At 58.3% G+C, this 22,000-nt stretch overlaps 2 protein-coding genes across 2 annotated transcripts in view; both read left to right on the plus strand.

Annotated features, from left to right (window-relative positions):
• Positions 1 to 22,000, plus strand: part of LOC101081454 (solute carrier family 41 member 3) — an 837,990-nt gene that overhangs the window by 648,177 nt on the left and 167,813 nt on the right. The window lies entirely within an intron of this gene.
• The window catches only part of LOC101081959, a 47,370-nt gene that overhangs the window by 4,300 nt on the left and 21,070 nt on the right, over positions 1 to 22,000 (plus strand). The window contains exons 6-10 of the mRNA XM_045052602.1: positions 11,597 to 11,698; positions 14,577 to 14,701; positions 16,851 to 17,003; positions 19,280 to 19,389; positions 20,665 to 20,696. Of these exons, the coding sequence (XP_044908537.1) occupies positions 11,597 to 11,698; positions 14,577 to 14,701; positions 16,851 to 17,003; positions 19,280 to 19,389; positions 20,665 to 20,696 (522 nt within the window). The remainder of the gene's footprint in view (positions 1 to 11,596; positions 11,699 to 14,576; positions 14,702 to 16,850; positions 17,004 to 19,279; positions 19,390 to 20,664; positions 20,697 to 22,000) is intronic.

Genomic DNA, 22,000 nt, shown 5'->3' on the forward strand with positions numbered 1-22,000 from the left:
AATACGTCTTGACGTTGTGGGCTCGGGGGTGCTCGTCCATGGTGGAGGTTTGGCTGAGTAACAAGCGGGCTCTATGGCTGAGTTGTGGTTTCGCTAACCGCCGTCACTAGGACACGTTTTCGGCCCGGTGTGAACCGCGACGTGTGTGTGGATCCACTGTGTGAACACCTGTCTTTCCCACAATTGCAGGAAGTCCTTCTGGCCTCAGCATCGGGGAGCAGCCAGAGGTGACCCACGACCCATACGAATTTCTTCAGTTTCCAGAACCTGCAGCCTCTGCAAAGAGCTAGCCTTGTAGATAGACTTCCGTTATTTTTTTATTTTTTTATTTGTGTGTACAGAGTTTTTGTCGTGAGACAGAGACTTTCGTTTTGTCCCCTCTGGCGTGCGGGAAGCAGCCCCAGGGAGGTGGGGAGGTGTCTCTGGCATCATGTCAGCCACACGCGGATCCCGTGTTTCTGTGGGTAGCCCCGTGAATCCTGGACAGTGGGCAGCACACATACAGGTGTGTGACTGGGTGGGGTTGAGCCGTTGTGCTTTGTCTCTTGAGCTTTGAGGGGTCTGTAAAGCTCCTCTCTGTGGCTGGCCGGGACATACCATCCTGCCCCAGCTTCCTTCCCGAGCACCCCCTGGGAGGCAAGAGATGCCCACGTTGAGGGTCCTGTGTGCTGTTTGCCCTGCCCGCCCTCCCCGCCGTCCCCACATTTCCAAAGCAGGTCATGGTGGGGCCGCACCCTCCTGGCCTGGGGTAGGCTCTGTGCTGGGCGAGGCCTGCCTTCTGCTGGAAGCTGACACTGCCCCCTGACGACAGTGATGTGCTGTGTCCATAGACTTTTTTAATCTGGATGTGTTTACTGGATGCTTGTTTACATTTGCAAAATGTAGAGATCTCAATAAAATACAGAGCGATTGCATGTAATTGTTTGCAGCCCCGTAGGTGTCCACTTCTTTGTTTGTTTTTTTTTAATTTTCTTCAACGTTTATATTTGAGAGAGAGCACAAGAGAGGGAGGGGCCGAGAGAGAGGGAGACACGGAAAGGGAAGCAGCTCCAGGCTCCGAGCTGCCAGCTAAGAGCCCAACATGGGGCTGGAACTTACAAACCGTGGGATCATGACCTGAGCCGCAGTCGGACGCTCAACCACCCTGAGCCCCCCAGGCGCCCCTGTAAGTGTCCACTTCCAAGTGACTTTTCAGCAAGAACCTTTGTCACAGGAGGTCAGCAGCGTCCATTCCGGCTGCTCACCCTCTCGCGTTTACTCTGTGTCTGGCCCCGTTCTCCGCCCGCAGTGTGTCTCTCTTACCCACCCTGCACAACTTCCAGGTGGCTTCCTTTTTGAAAACAGAATTGGAAGGGCGCCTGGGCGGCTCTGTCGTTTAAGCGTCCCACTCGTGATCTTGGCTCTGGTCATGATCTCCCGGTTCGTGGGTTCAAGCCCCATGTCGAGCTCTGTGCTGACAGTGCGGAGCCTGCTTGGGGGTCTCTCTTTCCCGCTCTGCTCCTCCCCTACTTGTACACACATGCGCACACTTCTTTCTCTCTCAAAATAAATAAACTTCAAAATATTAAAACAAAACAAGATTGGCGCTTCTGTCACCTCACAGGGCAGAGTGAATCCTGGGGGAAGGGGGTATGTGTGACGGAGGCAGTGGACAGCACGACGTACCCTGGCCCACAAGTGCCACGGGGTGGGCCAGCCCTGCTGGCCACTGCCTGCTGCACTGGTAGGGCGCCTTGGGAACCTCAGGAGAAGGGGAGCAAAACATTGCATAGCTGAGGCGTCAGGAAGCCGTGGCAGGTGCCAGCAAAGGAGCAAGTCCCCAGGAGGACAGACCCCACGGTCAGGCTGCTCCTTCCTGGGTGTGTCACACACAGCCGTGAAGGGGGGACCTGGGGCTTGGGGCGCCTCCCTGGGCTTGCTGCCCCAGGAAGCTGGCAGGATCCAGGTCAGAACCCACAGGTGCTCTTGGTGGTCAGAATAACTGGGGGCAGGTGGCCTGAGAGGGGGAGTGTCCCTCAGAGCCACAGTGGCCACGTGTCAGCCACGGATGCATGGGAGCACCACAGCACCTCAACCATGCTGTTGACTCTCCAGGAAGGGGCTGTGTGGGCAGACAGTGCCAGGTGATGGGGGTCCATCTTGCTGCCTTTTCTGTGGGAAGCCACACTCCAAACAAGACCAGTGAGGTGGAGAGTGTGCACATGTGTGAGTGTTGCACACTTGTGCAGTCTCGTATGTGCATCTGTGTGCACATGAGTACGTGTGACATGTGAGCATATGTGTGAGCACGCGTGTGCACATGTTTATTCTGGTGCACGGGTGTGCACATGCACATTGTGCTAGTGCATGTGTGAGCACATGTGTGAGCATGTGTGTGAGTCAATGTCCGTGCATGTGTGAGCACATGTGTTGGCGTGTGTGTGTTGGTGCCTGTGTGTGTGCACGTGAGTGCCAGCGCCTACCTGTCCCGCACTCCACCTCACTCCTCCGCCATCCCTGCCCCCAGCCCCAGTGCTGACCCTTTGGGGGTTGGGTGCTTAGGTGTGTGCGCAGCGGGATTGCAGCAGGCCCGTAACAGAGCTTGTGGATGACCTTCCTGTCAGGCAGGTTGAGGATCACACTCGGTGGAGTGCTCTGTGCACCCTAAAACTAGGGGGGAGTCTGTGTTGAGGGAAGGGGACACTGGGCTGCAGTAGAGGGGACAAGAGTGGGTTGCAGAGTGGGGCCCACAGAGTGGGGCCCACAGCACAGAGTGGGGCCCATTAGAATTTTAGGGCATGCAGTTGTGCGTGGGAAAAGTCCTGGTTGTCCCGGGCGGGGATTACGGCTCTGGTTTTTAGTCTGTTTCTTAGTGTTGTAGCTTCTGAAGTTTTTCTCTTGGAGCGAAGATGTCTCTTTTGGAGGCACATTTCTCATAGGTGTGAGTGGCTGAGGTCACCGTGGCTCCAGGTCAGCCAGGAGGCCCGACCACCTGCAGACTCGGGGGACCCCTGGGGTAGTGCCTCCCCTGCCCCACTCCCTGGTGCCTCTTTCAGGGTCTGCCGAGTGGAGGGGTTGAGGCCACAGGCCCCAGAAAAAACCCCAGCGAGGGGCCAGCAGCCTGCACACAGGCGTATCTGGGGAAGCCCGTTCTATGCAGAAGGCCGACACCTTGCTCGTCTTCATTTACCGAAAAGCACTTTCAAGCGCTGTAAAGACTAAACTTTGCCGCAGCTTGAGCTCTGCCAGTGGGAGTGGTGGCCTCACAGCCAACACTCACATGCCGTGTCAGACGTGGCGGCTCAAAAGTGAGTGCGCTGTGGGAGGCCTGCACTCTGGTGGGTGCCCTGCCCTGAACTTCAACTGTGTTCACTTTACTGGCATCTCCCACCATCCACGGCCTCTGCTGTGCCGATGGCTGGGCTCTTGGGGGTCTGAGACCCTGGTCAAGCAGCCTGTCGTCTGCCCTGGGTCTCTGGTGGCATGTTGGCCTGGCCCGGGGTAGCGCTGTGGACAGTGGTGGCCGGCAGGCCTGGGCACGGGATTCCCTGGGATGTGGTTCCAGGTGGAGGTTAGCACACAGAGCTGTGCGGGCTCCAGCCCGGGGCTGCCCACAGGCGGGTGCTGGTGTGCAGGGCCCTTAAGGGGCAGCCGCTCTCCCCTCCCCCGCCCGGCCATCGGCCTCCAACACCCTCATTCCCTGCGGCCCCTCATCCTGGGCCCCATCTCCTCTCGCCTGCCTGTGGTCAGACAAAGCTGCCAGGATCAGCGTCCCTGTCATCCCCAGGGACTCTTTGCTTCTGAAGATCGCTCCGCATGGTGTGTTGGGCCAAAGGGGGTATGTGTTGAGGACATGGAAGCCCAGGTAGTCAGGCTGGATGTAGGAATGACCCAGACCAGCAGTTGGCCCCACCCCAGCCACAGGGGCCTTCTCTGCAGGGTGTCCCCAGCTGGCTGTGGGGGCCCCGGGCCTTCTCTACAGGGTGTCTGTAGCTGGACCCGCCCTGCCCCCCGTTGGCTGTGGGGGCCCCAGGGTGGGGCCGGCCCTGGCTTTATGTGGCGCCTTGGGCTCCATCATTGCCACAGCAACTGGGCCTTTGTTGTTTCTCAGGCCTGGGCCGAGTGAGACTGTGATCCTCAGTCCTGCCTGGACTGTTAACCAGGAAGGAAGTGGAGCGGGTTCTGTCTCCCAGAGAGGTAGGTGTCTCCTGCTTCTACTGTGACCAGAGAACTCAGAAGCACAACCTGTGCGCATCCCCAAGCAAGACACAGAATGAAATAATGATTCAGGGGCTGTCAGGACCTGTGTCAGGTTTCAGAAGGTCACGTTTGCCAGGCTGTGATATCATAAACACGCAGGTGTGCCCAGGACGCCCTGTTCAGAGAGCATGGTGTGACGGTGTCTGTCTGGCAGGGGGCAGGGTCACCATCCACAGTCACACTGGGCCAGTGCAGCAGCCTCTGCTCGAAGCTTCTGTGAGTCAGCCATGTTTGTGTTGGGGACGTGGAGGTGACGATGGTCTTGTGGGAGCATTGCGGCTCCAACACATCTCACACCAAAACCTGGACTAAACCCTTAGGAGTAACGAAAAACGAATGTCAGGAACTGAGCTTGGGCTAAGAGGGGACCCAGGCCCCACCGAGTCTGCCCAAGAGGGAGATCGTTAGGTTCCCTTCCTGCAGGCTGAATCCAGAGGAACAGTCCTGGCATTTGCGGAAGGAGTAGACGGGGGACTGGCTCAGATCTGGTGGGGGTGGGGGGGTGGTTAGGAGGTCGTCTAGGGAGTGACACCAGCACAGGCTCCAAAGGCAAGAGATGGCCATTAGCGGAGGGGGTGGGGAACGACGTGGCTCCAGGCCGAGGAAATAGCATGAGAAAGGTGAGGAACGAGAAATGAGTCAAGAAATCTTGTGTGCCTATGCTGTGTGTGTGTGTGTGTGTGTGTGTGTGTGTGTGTTTGTGGTGTGTGTCTATGTTGCGTGTGTGTCTTGTGTGTGTGCTGTACGTGTGGTGCATGTGTATGTCTCTGTGGTGTGTGTTCCACATGTGTATGCGCTCTATGGTGTATGTGTGTGGTACGTCACGCATGTGGTATGTGCGGTGTGTTGTGTGTGCACGTGTGTTCCGTGTGTGGTGTGTGAGCGTGAGCATGTGGATGGACGTGTCCGCACGGGTGTCTTGTGCACACACGGAGCCCACGTTAACTGTGCCGTCTGGTCTCGGCAGGAGTCAGGAACCCGTGCGTTTGTTGGTAACTGTGTATTTGTCCTGGTGAGAACTGCTGGAATCTTCTGAGACTGAAAAACCAAACCAGAAGATCCAAGGGGGTGTTCGAGCCGAACACCTGCCCCGCCAGGGGGCCCGGGGCGAGGCCCCTGCTACCACCTGCAGCTGTTCTCTCCAGACCCCCCGGCTCACCAGAGCCCACGTGACTGCGGAGCCCGCGGGCCCCGACTTTGGTGGTGCCCACCACAGCCACTCCTGGTGACTGGGTAAGTGTGCACCTCCCGCCGCGGCTGCTTGGGCCATGTGCGTGGTTGTGACCTCACACTCATGGCGCTGTGGTCCTGCCCCAGGGACCAAGGCTGCGCTCACCCTCCGCGGAGTGTTGCTCTTGGCGCCACTTTGAGATTGGCTGCAGGGAAGCTTTCGGGGGGCCTCCGAGGAGTGCTGCTGCGGTGCCCCCACACGTGCACTCTCAGTCCCATGTTCCCGTGACACTTTGGCTGTCTTTGTTCGGGTTCAAAGTACTTTCAGAACTTGAAAACTCGCTCTGTTTCAAGTTTTACCAAATCCAATGCCAGCTGCAACCTCAGTGTTTCCACGTCAGTGATACCATTTCTGTCCTGGGAAGCCCCGTAGGATGTGGCCCACCCTTGCCTTCCACGGGCTCCTGGGCTGACATGCGCCCTCCCGTGCCTTCCCTGTGCCCTCGTGTCCTCTCCGCACCCCCTCGCTCCTTCGACAAGATAAGTGCTGTCTCCACTGCCATCCTCCATGGCACTTCCAATTTCTCCCACATCCCTGCTTCACCTCCCTGTGCCAAGGTCTGTGGTTACACCCTAGAGCCCACCTCCCCGCTAGTGGGGTTTGGTTTTCAGAAGCATCCTTCCCATTGGCCGGTACTTCCATCCAAATGTTGTTTTCGTGCGGGAATTGTGTCGTTTGTAACACAGGGTGACTTTCTGTGCTCCAACCCCCGGGGTGCTGGCCTCACCGTCCATGTAGAATGGTCTCTGTGGTCCCCCAGGGGTCTCACTGATCAGGTAAGCCCTGCCTGGCCCCACACCCCGAGAAGAGTGTCAGAAATCCGCCCTAATGAGGCAAAGTCCCCAGGACCCTCGGCTCTGCCGGGGGCGGCTGTGATGTGGCTCACCTTCTCCAACAGACTGACACCTGGCCAGAAGTGGCCACGGCTCCCTCCCAACCCCTCAGCTCGACCTGGGTGTCCCCAGAGTGCCCAGAGACCCCAGAAGCCCCTTGGTCAGCACCAAGGGGCTTTGTTCTGGAGCAGGAACGTCCTCAAGGGAAACTTGCAGAAGATTCCCTGAGGATTTCAGCACACAGAAGTGTCGCGTGGCCATAGGGTCTGCTTTTCCTGCAACCTTTTCCTCGGTGTCCCTGGGGGTGGGGGTGGCCCTCCACCTGTCTTGCAGATGGATTTGTGCAGCCAGAGCCAGAGAGGGGCCCTGCGGGAAGCCAGCAGGAAACAGGCCTCGCCCCGCCGCTGGTCCAGAGTGAATGGCTGGTCGTGGCCCCTGCACACCTTCCAGGTGGTGGCCTGGGCCATACTGTTCATCTTGGCCTTCACCAACTTCTGTATCTTCATCCCCTTGCTGCCACCTAACTGGAACTTAATCATGTATGGTGTATCCTTCACTGTGGGAGCAGTGCCTGCTGTCCCAGGGAGGCTCCCCGCGGGCCCTGCCCCAGATCTGGTTCGGGGCCCTGCCATGCCTACCAGCCCCCCACACCTGAGTCACCCATGGGTCCGCACCCTGTTCTGCGACCCCACTCCCCCTCTTTACCCCAGACACCCGCCATGGCCACGCTGCCTGAAATCTTACGTTTGTTCTCTGTGTGGCTCACTGGCTTGGGGCTGGGGCTAAAAGCACAGGAGTGTCTGCTGCTTGCCGGCTGTCAGTGCAGGGAGAGCAGGCCTGGGGTCCATGGTCTCTGGGGTGAGGCAGGCAGCCTGGACGACAGGAAAGGGTCGCACAGGGGTCACAGGGATGGCTCAGAAACTGAAGGCTGAGTCCCAGGGATTCACATGGCGTTCGTTCTCAGGGTCTGGGGTGCCCCATGCGGGCCCCACTTGTCTGCAGGTCTGCAGTGGGCTGGGTCAGGCTGGCTGGTGGGGGAACCACGCCAGGGGTGCAAGGAAGACACCGATTATAACCGTGTCCCTTCTTGCAACAAGTGAGTCTGGTGACGGGTATTGGCCGAGCCTGGAGTGGCCGAGGCCAGAGAGAAAACCTGCCGGTTGCGAGGAGCCACACAGTGGGGACTGTGAACCCCATGGTGGCCTTGAAAGGAGGTTCCAGACATGTCACCAGAGTAGGCTTCAGGCCAGGTGGGCAGGCATCAGGGACGCACTTGGGGCTGACGCGCAGGCCCCGTGGTGGAGCGTGGCAGGTGCAGCCGAGTGCTCCTCCCCTGGCCAGGCGGGCATCGCCAGCCTAGCCCCCTCCTCACACCTCACTCTGTGAGCGACGGACCTCAGTTCCGCCAGCGCATCCGTGCTCCGGGGGCCACCGCTGGCCAACCCCACCAGTGAGCCTGGGCGTCCCCCATGGCCTGATGTGCAAGCCTGCTGCCCCCTGCCCAGCGCCACGCAGCCCCTGATCTGGCCGGCCTCCCCCTGTGGGGCCCTCAGGGTGTCTGATCCAGCGGCACGGAGCCGGGAATGTGGGTCCTGTGTGTCTGAATGCAGCTGCCCCACTTCTAGGCCTGTGGCCCAGGGTTGGCGACGCTAGGTGGGGCCTCCAAAGCCAACATCCCACGCCCCACATCACCCCGTGTAACTTGTGTCTTTCACACACAAGAGGATGGGCAGAAGTCGGCCAGCCTTGTAGATTTCTCCACTGGTCCCCAAAACCTGCTTTGTCGGGTTTTTAAATCCAGAATCCAGTCACAATTCACGCTTTGCATGTGGCAAGGGGTCTCCTCTCTCTGTCCCAGCACAAAGGCCTGCAGTGCCCGACCCACGACTTCCTGGTCAGAATGGCGCTCTCACTGGGACTCGCACCACAGCGAACCATCTCCCAGTTCTGAGAGGGAGCCCTCTCTCGTTCTGGGACCAGAAGCCCTCAGTGTCGGCAGGGGCCAGCTCCGGGGAGGGCCAGTTCCTGGCCTCCTTGCAGCCTCCAGCTGCCCCTCTATCTGTATCCTAACCTCCGTCCCTGACCGTGGGTTTGCGTTCTGGGTTCTAATCCGTTGTCTCCCTTCTCCCTTCGCTGTGGCTCAGCCTGTTCTGGGGCCTTCTCGAGCTGCCTCGTGTTCTCTGTGCAGGGAGCACTCTGAGAACTCACCTGCTTTTGGGCCCAGAGGGCGCCCTGAGCTCACTTGCACACCCTTTCTCCCAGGAGCCCCTGGCTGGCCTCAAGTCCCAGGTTCTGGCTGGCTTCCTTTCCCCCAGGCTCCGAAGCGCTTGGCCACCGGGGGGCGCCAGCGTCGTTCGGCGCTGCAGGGGCTGCTGCCCCAGGAGGGAGGGCAGGGTCTCCATTGCGCCTCCAGAAGACAAAGCAGAGGAGGCGGACCCCTGGTTCCCTGCTGACCTCAGAGGCCAGCTTCCCCCACCGCCCTGCCCCTGTGAAGGGCCCAGAGGGTCCCTGTGCTGAGGGACTGGCCTCTGATGTGACCCGTCTTAGTCCCAGGGCCTGCGCTGTGGCCAGGCAAAACCCCTGGTCAGGTTAGCCTCAGTGACTGCAGGGCTGCTGGCGGGTGGTGGGAGCTCTGGGGGGCGCCTCACCCCTTCCTGCCACAGAACCTGAAGGACCCGAAAGGAAGGTCAGGAGGGCATGTGTCCTGGGCTGGCGGAGCTGTGTTTACCAAACACAGATTGTCTCTAAGGGGATGAGGCCTCGAGGGCAGGGCCTGGCCTTCTGCATCTGGAGACCTCCTACCCTGTCCCTTTTACTTTTTGTTATTCTCTGCAACCTGAGAGACACCCATAACCCGGGCATCTGAATGTGGGGGCAGAACTTTGGTGTGGTGCCCACCTGCTGACACTTCTCAGCCAAGTGGCTGATGGTGTGAACGGCCAGGCAAAACGAGGTGGCCTTTTGCTCACCCGTGTCACTCCCACGGGTGACCTGTCATGAACCCGTGTTCGTGCTTAAGGGGACTTGCCTACCACATGGCGGGAGGCTGCCCCTCTGTTCCTGGGGGACACGTTCTGGGAGTGGCCTGGCCACGGCACCTGCAGGGTTGGGACATGTGGGGAAAATCAGGCTCAGGTCAGGGGCCTTGCTGCCTCCAGTTTGAGGCTATAGTGCAGACCACGCTGCCCCTACAATGCCTCCAAGGGCCCCAACGCCTCAGTCCCTCCCCCATACTTTGCCTGCCTATTTCTGATGCGACAGAGGAAGGGGCCTTCCTGTTGCACCTCTTGTCCTGGGTCGGACCCCTCTGCTCAGGACCTGCTCCCGCTGCCCCAGTAACCACACAAACAGTGCTTGCCTCCAGCCAGCGCCTCAGGCTTCAGGGAATAGGTGCAGGGAGATGGCATACCAGCACTGTGTTGGTGTCTCCAGCTGTGATGGCAAAGCCTGACCAGACCCCTGACCACCCGGCCACAGCCCCATACCCTGAATGGGACAGCAGAGCAGGGGAGGCTCAGGCCTTACCCAGCCCTGCAGGGTCCGGTGGCCACAGGAAGGGCCTTGGTGTCACCACAACCCTTATGTGGCACTGAGTGATCTGGTCAGTCTCGTGCCCCCGTGCAGGTCCCCCAGGGCCCGGCTGGTTCTCAGCCACCCTTCCACTCACCCCTGGCCTGGGCACCAGCTTGGGCTGATCCTCGTGGCCCTCAGCTCATTCTCATCTGCCCTCCTCCTGCCCTCCTCCTGCCCTCCTCCCCCAGCAGGGCTGGGTCCCCATCGCCTCCATGCCTTCATCTGGCAGCCTGAGCCCTGGGTCTGCACGTGGTGCCTAGAGGCTGGAGGACGAGGGAGGAATGAGCGATTTGGGCCAGAAGCAGCCTCCCACTCAGGCTAGTGCATTGTGGAGGCAGGACCCCGCCTGTCAGTTCCAAGCTGCTCAGAGGCAGAAGCAGAGGCTGCTGGCAGGTCTGAGGAGGACCCCCCGAGGGGGCTTCCCACAGGCCTGAGAAGTAGCCCCAGCCCCCTGCTCCGAACCCCCACCCCTGTCAAATCCCGGCAGAACCCCGTGCACCCATGGCCTCGCCTCCCAGGCTGGGTCATTTCCCCCAACCACACCCGGGAACCCAACCTGTAAACCCTGAACCCTCCCATTCAGCACTGGTCCTGGGAAGCAGGGCAGGGCTGACAGGGAGGCGGCTTCCACCTCTTCTGTTTGGTTTCCAAGGGGACAGACAGTGTGTTGGTCCCGAAGGGGAGGATGAGGGTGGGAGCCCGGGGACTGGTTTTACCCTGGGTGCCACGGCGGGAGTGGGTGCCAGAGAGCCTGAGGGGCCTAGGGGTGAGGAGAGACAAGATGGGACCCAGACAGACCGTGCAGACTAGCCGTGTGAGCCCTCCCTGCTCCCCTCCTTCATTTTTTGATGATACACTGTCTTCTTCCCCCGACGCACGTGCTCTGAGCATCTCTGCTGCCCAAAGAACCCCCACGACTTCGGCACCCAGCGTGGTGGCCGCTGGCCCCTGAAGGCCTTCCCTTGCTGCCTCGGTGAAGCGCGGGGTCCACACCCTCAGGCCGTAAGCAGGTGCCTCCAGGGTCCTGCTTCTAGTTTGAGCGGGCACCTTCGCCGTGTTGACCAGGCCTGCCTGCACGTTCCTTGACACACTCACGCCCAGGTGACTGGTGGGCTTTTCTGTTTCTACTTCGTGGTCCACTTGCTTGCTATTTGCATCGATCCTGCTGAAACCAACGTACGGCTCAAGAACTACTTGGAGCCCGTACCTACTTTTGACCCATCCAAACACACGCGTGTCATCGAGAACCAATATTGCCACCTGTGTGAGGTCACCGTGTAAGTGCCCAGGGTGTGGGAGCAGGCAGCCCCGAGGGCACGGCCCCTGCCGTGTGGACCTGTCCCCTCTCCGTGCTGTGCACAGGCAGGTCCTGCCCCGGCCTTTCTGTTTTCACGCAGCTGACCGGTGCTGCTTTCCTTGAATGACCAGCAGTGGCCCTGAGACACGCAGGACCCCTCACCCATCTAAGGGCTCAGATGAGTCCCAGCCCCCCCACCGGAACCCCACCTGGGCTAGTCAGAGCCCTGAGGGCTCAGCAGGCAGCCTGGGAGGGAGGCCTGTGGCTCAGGATGGGAGCTGGTGGCACAGTGTGGCAGGCGTGTCTGAGGGAAGATAACCCCCCTGGGGCCTGGTCTTCCCTGCCACCTGTCTCTCCTTTCTGACCCTGTCTTCCTCCCACACATGCTGCTAACGGGCTGCTCATGTGAATTCTTCCTTCTAGGAGCCAGAAAGCTAAACACTGTGGGGCCTGCAACAAGTGTGTCTTTGACTTTGACCACCATTGCAAATGGCTTAACAACTGTGTAGGGGGCAGGAATTACAGGTGAGGGGCTGGAGGGGGAGGTCCGGGAGGGAGGGGCAGAGTCCTGGGGGAGGGAGAGGGAGACCAAGCAGGGAAGAGGGAAAAGGGCATTGCAGGGGCCGGGGGTGGGGAAGGGAGGAGGGACCTCGAAGTGGGGAGGGGTGAGGTCCTGGTGGAGAGAGAGGAGGTCCTTGGCAGGGGGGAGGGGTGGGGTGCTAGGGAAGGAGAAAGTGAAAGGACTGGGGGAGGGAGGGGGATTGGTCAGGGGGAGGGGGGAGGGGGCCCGGAGAGAGGGGTCCTGCAGGCTGGGGGCCTCATGGGTAAGAGGGTGGGGGCCACAGGCAGTGGGGGGAGTCACATGCTGTCCCCAGCACAGCGGTCCTTAACGTCTTTCTGTTCTCCTTGTCTGGCTCTGAAATGTGTTGGCCTGGAGCCCCTTCCGAATGTGGAGGCCCAGCCCCATCCAGAGAGGCTCAGGCTGAGCTGACTTGTCCTTGACCCGCTGGCCTGGACCCGGGTGCTTTCTCCTGGGAGGCCATCAGAGCACAGAGGATGTGGGCCGAGGCTGCACTGGGAGCAGGTGTTCAGTCCTGCACGGGCTTTGCCAGGACCCCATGTGCTAGGGCCCAGGCTGTGAGTGGCCAAGAAAGTCGCAGGGGCTCCCCCAGCTAGTTCAGAGTGGCCTCCGCCGGCTCATGGCGCTGCAAGGGGTTCCACTGCTCACCCACCACTCATAGCAGGTGTGCTCCGTGCAGCCTGGTCATGGAGCGTCATGGTCTGTGCTCTGTGCAGCCCAGTCCAGGAGTGTTGTGGTCTGTGCTCCGGGCAGCCTGGTCCGGGAGGGTTGTGCTCCATGCAGCCCGGTCCAGGAGGGTTGTGCTCCATGCAGCCTAGTCCAGGAGGGTTATGCTCCAGGCAGCCACCGGTCCAGGAGGGTTGTGGTCTGTGCTCTGGGAAGCCTGGTCCAGGAGCGTCGTGGTCTGTGCTCCGGGCAGCCCGGTCAGGAGCGTTGTGGTCTGTGCTCCGGGCAGCCCAGTCAGGAGCGTTGTGGTCTGTGCTCCGGGCAGCCTGGTTCAGGAGGGCCATGTTCCGTGCAGCCCAGTCAAGAAATGTTCCACTTGTTCAGGCTTCAAAAGTGTTGCTGCTTTGAGCAGAAGGAAATGCAAAGCTGTCATCATTAGAAAAGTCAAATGAGAATTGGGGGCCTGGGAGCCCTCATGTCGCCCTCTCCACTACAGAGGAGGAGCCCCAGGCCAGCTGGAGTTGGGGGGGGGGGCTGCCTCCTCACGGTAGCAGGGCTCTCTTCTCTCCCCCAGATGCTCCTCTTAAGGTCTTGGTGCCACAGGCTGGTCGTCTTGAGGTCTGGTCGGCTGTCTGGGATGGGCGAGGGTGTGTGGCCCTGCCACTGAGGAGGACCAAGCTGACCGGGCCCCACAGGGCACACAGGGTGGAGTTCCGAGGTCCTGACAGTGGCCTCCGGGCACAAAAGGCTGCAGAAGTTCCTGGTGGGGACGGCTGGGCCCCAGGAGCCCTCCTATCCACTGGGCAGTGGCAGCAGCAAGGAGTGTGTGCAAAAGTGAGGGAGGGCACCATGTGCGCGGGGGTCTTGGTGAGGGCATGGCCACCCCTGTCCACGTGGAGTCCCAGACTCCCTCCTGTCCCTTCCACCGTCAGGCAGAGAAAGCAAGAGGAAATGACTACATTTACAAGACGAGTTGGCCAAAACAGTTGGCAAAGTGTGATAAGCTCCTGAGAGGACGTGCCTTCACAGGGGAAGTGCCCGGACTGGGTGCTGAGGCACCACAGACACAGGAGTCAGAGACGACAGCGACATTTCTGGCCCTGAACATGCAGTTGGACAGGCTTTGGCCCTCACCCTGCCGGGAGGGCCGCCTCTGGCCTGGTGCCAGCAGCACCGGATGGCCGAGGGCCTTCTGCTGCGGGGTGGGCCCGTCGGCTAGAACAGCTGCACCGCACACCACAGGCTCCCTGGGAACCAGAGCCAGGTGTGGGGCCAGGTTTGTGTCCCCTGCACCTCGGGGACACACAGGACATGTGCCCTCCAGGGCCTTTGACAAGGGGCCACAATGCAGGCTGCCCTCCACATCCACATGACCCTTTGAGGACATTCTCGTTTTAGCTCTCTGCCTAAAGATGTGTTAAAAAAACAAAAACAAACCTCAAGATGTTCTGGAAAAGAATAATGGAGTTAGATAAATTTCAGCTGGATAAAAGACACTGCTGAAGGTTGAAAATGCTAAAGAAAGTTTCCTTAAATACCACCACGGTAGAAAGCCCAAAGGAAGACCTTGCAGCAGGAGATTATTCCAAGAATTGCTGACCAGAATTTAATTTTTTGATGGTTAGATTGTTCTCTGTGTCCTGAGCACAGGCAAGAGGACAGTAGTGATTCTGGTCTAATGCCAAAGCACAAGATGTCACTTGTGCACAGAAGTGTGCACAGGCCCTGGGAGGGTGTGTGGAGATGATGCACTGTGGGCCGCTGGCCGGCCAGGCGCCCGTCCCAGCACCCCTGCTTCCCCGACCTGCTGGGCTTCCATGCTTCTGGATGGAAGCACAGCACCCAGGATCCCGTGCAACATGGGGGGCAGGGGTGGTGGTCCCGATCCTGACCCGGTGGAGCCCTGGTGAGCAGTGGCGGCGTGTGGAGGAAGCTGCAGGCAGCCCGACCCGCCTGGAGCCTCCGTGTACCCACCTGGGAGCCAGGCCAGGCCCTTCTCACTGCCGCGTGGGGGTGGGAAGGGGGCACAGAAACTGGTGGTGCCCTCAGGGCGTCCCCTGGGGATCTCGGGTGCCAGGAGACAGGAAGAAGCCTGGGCCTTGGGTTCGGGGTCAGGGGCACATTGCCCAGCCCTGAGTCTGGCTCTGCCCCCCGCAGATATTTCTTCAGCTCCTTGATTTCCGCCTCGGCCAGCCTGCTCTGCCTGATCACCATCCTGCTATATGTCTTCATCCAGTACTCAGTCAACCCGGAGGTGCTGCGTACTCATACCCTCTATGAAGGTACGGGGCGGGGGGGGGGGGCTCCTCTCTGGCGTTGCTTTCTCTTGGGTCACTCGTGGTGGTAGCCTCTCCCTCCAGCTGTCTTTCAGGGAAAGCTCTCCTTCTGGGGGACGTCAGTCTGGCCCGCCCCTAGCTGGGTGAGCTGTGGGGCCGGGCAGGAGGGCAGCAGTCCCCCAGGGACCAGAAGGCAGGTTTGGGGCCCCGTGCCCATCACCCAGTAGTTGGTCTTGGCAGGGAGCAGGGTGGGGCAGGAGGGCAGGGCTGCCTGGGGAAGGTGCTGGGTGGTGTGTGGCTGCAGGTGTCTGCTGAGCGGCTCCAGGAACCTGGCCTTGGGAACACATGTGCCTCAAAGGTCTGTCCATCACTGCACAACCCTGGGCCTGTGACCGTGACCTTATTTGGAGAGAGGGTCCTCCCAGATGTGATTAAGGATCCTGAGATGATCATGGGTTACCTGGCAATGTGTGGGATCCTGGATCCAGTGAAAACATCCTTATAAGAGACTGGAGGGACATGGCCACAAGCCAAGGGGTGCCTGGAGCCCCAGAAGCTGGAAGGTCCAAGGACAGATCCTCCCCCATGGCCTCGAAGGGAGACGGGCCCTGCAACACCCTGACTTCGGGGCTTCATCTCTGCTGTTGAAACTGCCTGGTCTATGGCCATCAGTCACAGCAGCCCTGGACACTGACACAGGGAGAACCCCAAGCGGAGCACCACATGTGTCTGTCCTGAGTGTTTGGGGACCTCAGCCCTCAGGGTTCAGAGCAAAGGTTCCTTTCCCGGTCCAGGCCTCTCTCCAGAGCACGTCACGGCCATGCCCTCTTCCTGGAAGGGCACCATGCCCTGTGCACCTTCATCCCAAGGCCTTCAGTGCACTTGGGCTGGATGGGCCGTGGTGGGACGGGCCATCTGACCTGCACCTGCTCCGGAGTGCCTCCTGGCTATTTCCATGGTAAAAGGGAACAGTGGGAGTCTCAGCGAGACCCGGCCCTGCTCAGCGGGAAGAGCCGCCTGCGCTCTGCACACAGCCAGCTGGAGGCCTCCGCCTGCCATCCTTCCTGACATTCTCCACACATGGCCTGAGCAGAGGGGCTGGCCGGTGACCGCCGCCTCAGAACAGTCACCGGTGGGCACTGGGGATTCCCTGCGAAGGTCCTCCCGGCCACGGGGCCTCTCATTGCCCCAACACACTCTGAAATGCGGCTCGCACATGGTAAGCAGCAGCCTCAGCGCACCCGAGTTCCATAGCACATGTCCTTACTTCCTCCCAATGTGGGCGTCGGCTGGGCCCTCGCTGCCACGCGCTGGCAGAACAGAGGGCAGCCTGGTCTCCGAAGGTGCTTCTCTCTGGGAACTTGCTCGCTCCAGAACCATCGTGGATGTGCTGCACATGAATGCCTGATGACTGAGGCAATCTCCTGGGTTTGCTGTTCCAGAAGATTCCATGGGGCTGCTTACCCGCCAGTTCCCTGGGGCACTTTGGTCTCATTGGTGGGAATTCATCAAGACATCACCAGCTAAGGGGACAAGCATGTGGCCGGCCACCCCATGGTACATCCAGCCTCATGCACACTGCGCTGCAGCCCCCGAGGCACACAGCGGGCCTGGCAGCCACTTTCCATGCCACGTAAAGGACTGGAATCAGTACCTCCCAGACTCTGTGGTGGGATGAGAGCATTTCAGCTGGATTCCATCTCCATGGGCCTGCCTGCAGATTCCTCAGTGCTTTCCTCACACCGAAGTTCGGAAGTGTCAACAGCCCTTGGGGCCCAGATGACCAAGTCCTGGAAATGTCCCAAGGCGCTGGCTACTGCCTTGCAGTTCCCTGTGAGGGTGGCTGACTGAGAACAGGGAGGGCCTGGCACGGTGGCCTGGCCCTTGGGACAGGGTGGGGGTTCAGCCAGGCAGGGGGTCAGGCTCTGCAACCCGGACCCTTAGTTATCCTCTCCCAGCCTCACCTTCCAGACCCGTAAAGTGGGGCTGTGACACCCACCTCAGTCAGGGGGCTGCAAGGGCACCTGGGTGAGGTAGGGCACACACTGGGGTGGGGGAGGGGCTTCCTTGGGCTGCTCACCCTCCCCCACCTCCCAAGGAGGGGCTGGCCATGCCCCAGGTGCTGGATGCATGCATGTCTCCCTTGCCTCCACAGATGTGCCCAAGGACACTTGGCTGCTGTTCCTTCCTTTTTTCCCTGTAAAGACGAAGGCCCTGGTGGTCCTGGGCATTGGGGTGTTCGTCCTGCTGCTGTCTGCCCTCAGCCTCCTGATGTCTGGATACCTGTTCATCTTCCACCTCTTCTTAAGTATGTGTCCTGACCCCCACTCCAGTCTTTGTCCCTTGCGTTCCCACGTGGCCCAAGACAAGGTCTGCCGGCCCCTGCTAGAAATGAGCACATCAGACAAATGACAGGAAGAGACACCCCTAGAGGGACAGCAGGGCTCATTCTGCTCTGAGGCCTGCAGAGGACACGAGAGGGACTAGGAGTAAGTTAGATAAGGGAGCAGAACGTGTGAGGCAGGAACAGGCACCATTAAAAAAAGAACGGGGGATTTAGAGAAGCACCAAGTCCTAACAATGAAAAATAGTGAGCCAGCAACAGGGTATCTGCTGACCCAGCTTGCTGCAGGGACACTGGCCGTTTCCTGGAGTCCACGCGGCACTGCGTGCAGCAGGCCCCACCACGCCGTGGCCCAGGGGAGGGCATGAATTCTCTCTGTGGCTTCTGCAAGGGAGAAGGTAGCAGCGGGGGCCCTATGTGGCTGCCAGAGCGGGTCTGGCACAGGGAGTGTCCTCAGCAGAGCCAGGGCCGGAATCAGCACCCGGAGCCAGAGGTGGGTCAGCCCAGGCCCTTATCCTAAAAGCTTCCACGCACTGGCCAATGGGGACAAGGGTGAATTTGGGGACAGTGCCCCAGCTGCAGCATACAGTACAGCCAGCAGGTGGCAAGCTGGGCAGGTCCAGAAGTCCACTGCGGCCACTCAGGACAGATGGACGTGAGACTGGAGAACAGGTCCACGGGACAGATGGCCAATGGGAGATCCAGGCACAGGGACCAGAGGGCCCCAGCCCAAGCAACAGGGAGGGTGGTGGTGCCACACTCACTGTGGGGGTAGGGGAGGGAGATGCACACGGAGCTTATGGCTCAAGGTGCTGTTTACAGGGTATTTGGACAGCAAAGCACAGACTTCCAGAAAAAGTTGGGATATTAGCTATTGTTATGATAAACTTACCCTGCTTGAAGTAACAGAGTTATCACCTTGCAGTCTCTGTGGGTCATGGGTTCAGCATAGCTTAGCTGGGTCCACTGGCCCTGCTCAGCCACAAGGCTTCCTCCAGGTGTGAGGAAGGGCTATGGTCTCGTCCGACTGGGACCCACGTTTAGGTTCAACGCCAGGGTGTTGGCAGGCCAGTTCCTGGCCTCAGTTCCCCGTGAGTTGTTGGCCGGTGCCTCCTCCCACCAGGACACTCCAGCACGAGGGGGCAGCCAGCCTTTTGTAGCCCAGTCATGGAAGTGACGCCTCTCACCTCTTGTGCAAGGCGCTGGGGCCACCCACTCTCCAAGGGATGGTGTGACACAAATACCCTGAGGTGGGGGTTAGGGGCTGCTGGGGGCCTGTCAGAAGCTGTGGGCAGCTGGATGCCTCTTTGAAGTTTGGGGGAAGGACATCCTGACACTGCAGCACGAGTGGAGTGCAGCATTGGTGAGGGCAAGACCTCCCAGGAAGATGCACAGATGTCTGGTACCAGCAGCAGGGGTGTGGGGAAAGCCGCCTCCACACAAGCGGGGGACAGAGCATCCCAAAGACCAGCGGCCCCGGGCTGCTGTGTTGACGCCTAGTGTCGCTGGAGGGGACACGGCAGACACTCATTCAGTGCACACCGCACTTTGGCCTCCCTCCCCAGCCACATCTCCTCTCGTTACTGTCAGATGAAGGTGTTTACTCAAAACTCAGGACGAGTGTGAGCTCTGGGGAACACACAGTGTGTACTTGCCACCTGATGGTGATGGCAGCCATCCCTGTAATCCCTGCCAGAGAACTAGTGTTTTCTTGAGCATGTGGCCAGATGCAAATTTACGCCCTCACACAGGTTCTGGGGGAGGTGGGAGAACCAGTAAGAGCCAGGTGTAGTTCATCAGGAAGCCAAAGCAAACACAGACAGATGCCCTTGTACAAACCACCCAGGGAAGGGAACGGGCTCCACGCGGGTTGACAGACCCGGGTGTCTGTCTGTTGACAGACCCGGGTCTCAGATGTCCTTTCAGTGACCTGGGGTGCTTCTGCCACAGTGCCGGAGCCAGCGTCCGGGTCCACACTGGTTTTGTGGGCCTGGAAGGCCGCAGGGTAGCTGTTCCTGGGATGGGGCGCCAGCAGCCTTGGGGCTGTGACGAGCTACTGCTTGCCTCCCACAGGCCAGGTGGGCCCCGGGGTGGCCATGCAGCAGCCCCCCAGCGCCCCAGGTTAGGAGGCAGCTCCCGGCACCCTGGGGGGAAGCCCTGGAAGACCGGGTTGTGGCCTGTGGGCCACTCTGCCCGCCTGCGTAATTTTAACTGCCTGTTTCCGCCTTTCTCCTCTCTAGTGTTCAAGAAGTTGAGCACATATGAGTATGTGATACAGAAACGCTATCAAAAGATTCCAAAAGTTCCAGCAGGGAGGAAAGAGCTGTCCTTCAAAATAAGCATACCACAGGTAGCGGGTGCCCCTCTGCTTCACCATCTGCCCTATCCAGGCCTGGGGCAGCACCCAGTGTCACCTTACAGCTGGAACTTCTCACAGTCCTTTGCTTCTGTGTTGGCACAATTCTCTGATTCTGTGTGTGTGTGTGTGTGTGTGTGTGTGTGTGCATGTTGTGTGATGCAGTGCAGGTGTATGTGTGTATGTGTATGTGGTGTGTGTGATGCAGTGTGTGTGTGTGCGTGTGTTTGGTGTGAGATGCACTGCATGTTTGCACGTGTGAGTGCATGATGTGTATAATGTGATGCACATGTGTGTGGTTGTGTGTGCATAGTATGTGATGCAGTGCATGTGTGTGTGGTTTTGTGTGTGTGTGTGTGTGTGTGTGTGTGTGTGTTTAGTGTGAGATACGGTGCTTGTGTGTGTGACTGAGTACATGTGTGTGATGCAGTGCATGTGTATGTGTGCATGTGTACATGGTGTGTGTGATGCAGTGTATGTGTGTGTGTGCAGCGCAGTACATGTGTGTTTGGTGTGTGGTGTGCATGTGTGTTATATCATTTGTACGTTCAGTGTCCACAGAATCAAGCCAGCAGGGCTGACTCCTTTTAGGCCCATATATTAATGTAGCTGTTTCTCATCAAAATTAAAAACATTTGCTTTTCAAACGAGCACCATTAAGAAAATGAAAACATAAGCCAAAGGCAGAAATATTTGCAAATCATATACTTGTGCCCAGAATATATAAAGAATTCAAAATTTAATTATAAGAAAAATGACCCAGTGTTTTAACTTTTTAAATGCGCAAAAGATTTGAACCAACTGTTCACCAAGGAGGATCCACGGTAGCAGATAAGCACATCGACATCAGTTACCATTAAGAAAACACAAAACCACAGTAAGATACCATTACACATCCAGTAGAATGGCTATAATCAAAAGAACCAATAATAAAAAGCGTTGGTGAAGCTGTAGATCGAAAGGCTCCTACGTTACTAGTGCAGATACCAAATTATATCACTTTGATCAGCAGTTTGGTGTTTTCTTAAAAAGTGAAATGTATAGTCACCGTTGAAGTCAGCAATCCCACTTCCAGTTTCTTAACTATTAGAAGTGAAGACACAGGTATTCATGTGACAGGGGTGCTATCCCCCAGTGAGATCCTTTCCTAGGACCCAGGGACGCTGAAGCACCATTACTCAAAATTAACTAATAACTGACTTGAATCGTGTATAAGACTAAGCCCAGTGCCAACAACTTTTTCACGTTATGAATTTTTATTGCTCACAGCAAGAAGATGACCTGAGTCTGTCTGCACGTAGGTAAGTGTGTAAGCTTACTAGAGTTGTTTTATCTGTCTGACAAATACTATATGCTCTCAATTGTCTTGCTTTAAAAAGTCTTCGTTACTCCAAGGTTATACAAAATATCCACATTCTTTGCTAGTGTTTTCTCCAGCTTTATTCGCTTTGCATTTTGATTTCCAAGCCATCCTGAATTTGTGTGTTCACGGAGACAGGGGCTAAGGTGGATTTGCCCAGGACCTAGTGCCCCCGGCACCCCCAGGAGACCCTCTTCCGGCCGTGCCTCACCCTGAACATCCAGCAGGGGAACGCCCTCGGCATTCTTTAGTTTTCATAGTTGTTGACAATTCCTCCACGTTTTTAGTTTCCGTATAATTTTTAAAATAGTTTTCATGCAGTTCTGAGAAAGGCAGAGTTCGAAGTGGAGTTACAGGAAACATTCCTTAGAGGCGGGAGCGAGCGGAGCCGCATGGTCTCAGCTCCAAGCCCTGAAACTGCCCCAGAAGTCGGTCTCCCCTGGGGGAGCGGGCCGGAAGTGCCCCAGTTCTGTGGTGCTCTCGGAAGTTCGGCCCTCGCAGAAACGGGTGGGGGGCGACTCCCATGTTGTGGCGGAGCTGGGCAGGTCGCAGGGCTGGTGCTGGTTCTTGGCCGAGGATCGGGAATCCCTCCAAAGAATCCGCCCATTCCTTTTGCATTTGTTTCCTTAGACACCCGGTAGCCATGCTTCTGGGAAAACCTGGGTCGTTTGGAGTTTCACTTGAAGCATTGCCACACTGCGGTCCTTTAGGTACAATCTGAGCACATTCCCCTCGCCCTGTCCAGCCTGGGGGCCAGCCGCCTCTAGAAGCAACTGAGACTAACCCCGTTTTCGGGCAGTCGGTGTGGACACTGCGCAGGAACTGGGGACCTCAAGTCTCTGGCCGCCCCACGCACTGCAGTCACTGCTGGTGCTCCGAGGACTGTCTTCCAAGTTCTGTTTTAGTATTATTTTGTGAGTTATACTCACAGTGCTTTGTTTTTATAAAATTGTAATCACATTGTTCAACTCTTTAGAGCCCCTTTTAAAAATTCCATATATTGTGGTGCCACTGGGTGGCTCAGGTGGTTAAGCATGGGACACTTGGTTTCTACTGAGGTCATGATCTCACGGTTTGTGGGGTTGAGCCCCACATTGGGCTCTGTGCTGGCAGCAGTGAGCGTGCTTGGGATTCTCTCTGCCTCTCTCTCTGCCCCTTCTCCCCAAGGCCTCTCTCTGTCAAAATAAATAAATAAACTTAAAAAAAAATTCCATACATTGTGGACATAGTTAAAAGAAAAAGAAA

This window comes from Felis catus, chromosome A2, assembly GCF_018350175.1.
Source record: "Felis catus isolate Fca126 chromosome A2, F.catus_Fca126_mat1.0, whole genome shotgun sequence".
NCBI lineage: Eukaryota > Metazoa > Chordata > Mammalia > Carnivora > Felidae > Felis > Felis catus.